The sequence below is a fragment of the Neltuma alba genome, unplaced genomic scaffold (assembly GCF_004799145.2).
Source record: "Neltuma alba isolate B1F8T4 unplaced genomic scaffold, ASM479914v2 tig00005608_pilon, whole genome shotgun sequence".
NCBI lineage: Eukaryota > Viridiplantae > Streptophyta > Magnoliopsida > Fabales > Fabaceae > Neltuma > Neltuma alba.
The window spans coordinates 225,800-230,529 of NW_021634172.1; the positions used below are offsets into that span (position 1 = coordinate 225,800).

Sequence of the window (4,730 nt, forward strand, 5' to 3'; positions counted from 1 at the left end):
TTGTCTTTTATGTTGTTTAATGTGTAATTGATCTTTTTATATAAAAAACATATATATAGATGAGCTAGCGCTTGGAATTTCAATAAAATATCTAATTGAATAATAATAATAATAATAATAATAATAATAATAATAATATCCATCAACTTTTCGGTATTCTTGCTTACTGGGATGCCTCTTATTTTATATCTTCCTTAATAACGTAGCAAATCAATGCGTATGTCTAAAAGTATCGTGAAAATACATCTCATTTTCAAATCATACATAAACAATGTTTTATATCCTGTTTCTAATATCCTGTGTCTTAATGTTTTGTAAATAGAAGTACTGTAAATGGTACTATTTGTAAACTTTGTGCAACACGCAAAACCGACATCTAGATAAAAAGAAATAGACTTTTATTAGTAACAAGTCTCCTTGGACTCAACTCTTGTCTATCTCCCCTAAAATTATACAAATTATAAAAGACCATACACAACTATTTTTAAAAAGTACTTTTACACAAATTGAAACAAAACTCTCCTTACACAGTCACCTTATATATTATAAAATCACTTTTAAAACCATAGTTTGGTTTCCACCTAGACACCCCTAGATATAACTAGTGTGATAATAAAAAGTAATGCCCCATTATTTTCACAATACAAGGGTCTGATCTTTCTGCTGTATCATCTCTCTGAGCCCATCACCATAAAGCAAAGATTTTACATGCTCTTCTAGCCTTGATGGGCTACAGTTATCGTAACTATACATTATAGGCACCATCCTCGCAGCATTCAAACAAACTTTAGCAAAAGACAAGGGAAATGGATTTGTTGGAGTGAAGCATTCTTTGTTGAGACATTTCCATGCATCCGAGATCTTATGTTTGATATGTTCTCTTGCGGCTTCCTCAGAAACTCCTGGATGGTCGTTCATGTAACAGGTAAGATAGGACCCATCTTTACCAACTTGATCATTGTCCTGTACAAAGAAAAAGATATTACATTGAGGCCTGTGGATTGGGGTCTTCTAAATTTGTGGTCCAAATGTGAAGTAGATAAATTATGTCAAACAATCATGCAGCTTCGAATGGGACTTGCACCCGAATTTCCTTAAATATAATGGTATCATAGTATTCTAGTTTTCTACTTCACACGAAAATATTTTTGAATTTGTTTGTAAAATGTACCAATTTAACATCATATGTAGTATACTTCCTCTAGTTCAAAATGTAGGAGTTAGTTGGGGGATTTACTTTTGTTTTAAATATAAGATCTCAATTCATTTTATCACCTCTATTTATAATATCTTTTTCTTGAACTATTGCGATTGATTGCACATACTCAGAAAATTTTCATCAAAGAGTAATTTTAATATAAATGATTGAAAAGAGTATTTTAGGCAACACACATTTTTACAAATTACTAATTAACCGATTTCCTCGATCTCTGTAAATAAGTTGTTTAGTTCCCATAGTTAAGAGATTAGGGGGAGTATTGAGAGAAATACAAGGTTACAGATAGTTGCAACCTAGATCGATTGGTCGCCGAGGTCTTGAGAACTAAATCAACAGTTGAATGAATGGATTTACTAAATCGCGATTTAACTGTGGCCAGTCATCCAATATAATTCTAATATATATCCCCACACAATATATTTAAATCTTAATTATAACCTCATTTTTTTCGTACCTTTGCACCTTCTAAATCATCACAGAGCCTGAGAATTGTGGATGTGGAGGATACCAAAGGTGGAAAGCCATCCATGAGAACCAAAGTTTCATTGGTAATGCCTTCACCTAACATGAAGAATGCGTGCACAAGGCACACATCCACCCCTGTGCTCACAATCCCGTTCTCTAAATACTCCTCACTATTTGGTAACTTCCCTGAACTGAGCCATTTGGCTTCTTCCAAAAAGGCATTGCACAATCTTATCCACTGCAAAAAAGAAATTATAAATCAATGATTTTTTCCCCTTAAAAGAGATGTCTTTTCCATATAAACTGAAACATGAACTTATTTTATAATTACCGATTTGATTAATGTTTTTATAGGGTTCCATCCATGTTTGTTTTGGACCCTAATGGAAAATTCATTGGTAATATCATAGAGGCCCTTGAAGCAAGCTTTCAAGTAGTCTGGTAATTGCTCAGTTGCTCCCAAATCCCATCTGCATTAATATTCATAGATTTATTGTGCTAAGGCCAATGAGAAACTTGTTATGATTTTTATAATTAAATATTATGTGTGTGAAAAATAATTTACCTCTTAACAGCATCTACAAAGACGCTGAGTTCATCCAAACTTCCATAAACATCAAATATATCATCAATTATGTATACCAGAGATAGGGGCTTTGTGAGTTCGATCCTTTCTTCTGAAAAGATAGGATCCGTGAGGCATGCCATGGACCACATGTACCACTTTATCGGCTCGTCTCTAGCAAACTTAAAGTCCTTGGCCAAACCTAGCTCTTTCCACCACCTATATATATTACATATATAAAACTGTGTCAGTACGAGAATGTGACTAGGACTCGTCTTTTATAAATAGGCTAATATATAGAAGTGTTATCTAATATTATATCAAAAAACTCACTTAGACACTGCATATATCTCCTTCCGGTTGATTGAGTTAGCAATTTGTGTATTGATATGGGACAGGTTTTCTAGAGGCATTAACCACCCGTTGTTAAGTTGGGAATTTGAAATATGGAAATTACTGGGGGTAAACCTGGGCAAACTTTTGTGGATTGGATACTTGAGAGTATTTGCAATAACATTAGCTTCATGATGATCATGGAATCTTGAGCTTAGAAGATGACATGTAAAGTTCCCAGCTTCATGAAGATCATCTTCTCCTTCCATACTTAACTGTGAAGCTTCGAACAGTTCAATCAGCCCTTCAGTGTCTCCCCAGAATTTCTGCCTCAGCTTTCCCTTCTTGTCCATGAAGTTCCCAAACACGCCTGCATAATAAGATTCAATAATAACCACTCATTTTTTAAGATTCAAGAACAGTTCTGCTATTCCAATAATTGACATGTGTGGCTTTTAAAAGGAATTATTATTTATCTAGCCATAGAAACGAAAGCTTCGCGTGATAAATATGTATCACGTGCATGCACCTATCTTATTCTAATTATGAGTCTTTACTTTCAGGAAGAGGAAAGGCAAGTTTATAATTACCCGTATCTATATCACAAAGTTGTTGTCTTAACAAGCGAAATTGAAGTGCAACTTCAGAGAGCTGAAGATTATGATCTGTGTTATAATAGCTGTGAGTTCCAAGCTTCAGATAGTGTTTTCGAGCAGCTTCTTGAATCTCCTCTTCGAAGTGGTGTTCAATCCCAAGCCTTTGAATCATATCAATCATATATAAACCATCCACTGATCTCTCTTTTGCTTTTTCAAAGAAGATTTTCTTAACGTTCTTCAATTCTTTTGCATGTCTGATATGAATGTCATCCTGAAAATGAGTAACAATTATACCCACAAGTATAAATTAAAGATGATATATAAATGACCAACATGCATTCATCGTAGTGGAAAGAGCTTTGACTGCTTAAGCGCAAGTCGTGTTTGAGTCCGCGTGAATGCAGAAAACACATATGAGAAAGCTACTCCTAATTAGGCCCAACAAAGAGAACTAGTTCCAATTGGACCCAGCAATGCTCGAATCTAATTCAGTTAGATAGCTATATCAGAAATAATGATGATATAAATAAATCAAATTATTTTGTTTTTCACTCTCTTTTTTGAATATGTATGTGTTATAGAAGATTGAATTAAAAGTGATAAAAGAGAATTGCCTCACATTTAACGTTGATTTTGAATGAGTGATGTTCTGCTGCATGGATATAATGGAAACGGCTTTATTCATGGAAGCAGAGTTTGAGAAATGAGTTCCTCTGGGGTTGTTTCTTGGAATATCTGAGATTTGCTTCAGAAAAAATGGCGACTTTAGGGTGTAAAGCTGACAGGGTGCCATGGCGAATGAACAATATATATATATATATATATATATATAATGCAGAAAGAAGGCTTGCCTTGATGCTTTAATGGTAGATTCTGTGTTGGAGGGATATCCTTGTAGTGAGGAGGAAATAAGAAGCTGCCATTTATATAGAGAAGCAGGCAGGCGAGAGAGTATCATTCAAAAAAAGGAAACAAAATTGAATTCTACAAGTCTGGCTTCTCCAGAATTTCCGGTGTTCCTTTCAAGCATAATTAATGATATGGGCCCCAGTGTTAAAGATGTTTCGTCTTCACTCCTTATTTTTATTTTTACTTTTCAAACATCAATATTGTCCTCAAACATTTACATCACTTTGATACGTTAGTTTTCATTTTCTGATATCCGGTATATTTCATATTTGGAACAAAGACAGATAAATTCTTCCAACGTTGGGGTAGGATTTAACCCCACCAAATTCTAAAAGAAACTCTAAAGGCGACTAAAACTTGTTTGTAAAATGGAGGGAAATAATATATTATCCTCTGATATAACTTGTAATTTAAATCCTATATAAATTAAATCCTACATTAAAAACTGGAAGCGTAGCTTCTTCGGCATTTCTGGTGTTCCTTTCAATCACAAATGCACATTTATTTTTGGATATGGACAATGCCAAAGACATTTCGTGTTGACTACACTATTTCTATTCTTATTGTCTTCAAACATTTATACTGTTCTAACTCATCAACAAAAGGGTTTTATTTGTTTGCTGCTTTTGCAGTAGAAAAT

At 34.0% G+C, this 4,730-nt stretch overlaps 1 protein-coding gene across 1 annotated transcript; it reads right to left on the bottom strand.

The window, feature by feature from the left end:
- Positions 1 to 481: 481 nt before the first annotated feature.
- LOC114748103 ((3S,6E)-nerolidol synthase 1-like) lies at positions 482 to 3,977 on the bottom strand. Its single transcript, XM_028936459.1, has 7 exons — positions 3,801 to 3,977; positions 3,173 to 3,452; positions 2,583 to 2,952; positions 2,250 to 2,468; positions 2,016 to 2,154; positions 1,674 to 1,922; positions 482 to 963 (listed from the first exon to the last, which is right to left on the bottom strand). The coding sequence occupies exons 1-7, from the start codon at positions 3,972 to 3,974 to the stop codon at positions 637 to 639; spliced, it is 1,758 nt and encodes a 585-aa protein (XP_028792292.1). The 5' UTR covers positions 3,975 to 3,977; the 3' UTR covers positions 482 to 636.
- Positions 3,978 to 4,730: the final 753 nt, after the last annotated feature.

What these genes read in the sequence shown, in the direction of transcription:
- LOC114748103 (XM_028936459.1), bottom strand. Translation starts at nt 3,974, where the DNA reads ATGGCACCCTGTCAGCTTTACACCCTAAAGTCGCCATTTTTTCTGAAG. An exon ending in ACTTTGTGATATAGATACGG is followed by an intron (nt 2,953 to 3,172) that starts GTAATTATAAAC and finishes CTTATTATGCAG; the next exon opens with GCGTGTTTGGGAACTTCATG. An exon ending in TAAAAACATTAATCAAATCG is followed by an intron (nt 1,923 to 2,015) that starts GTAATTATAAAA and finishes TCTTTTTTGCAG; the next exon opens with TGGATAAGATTGTGCAATGC.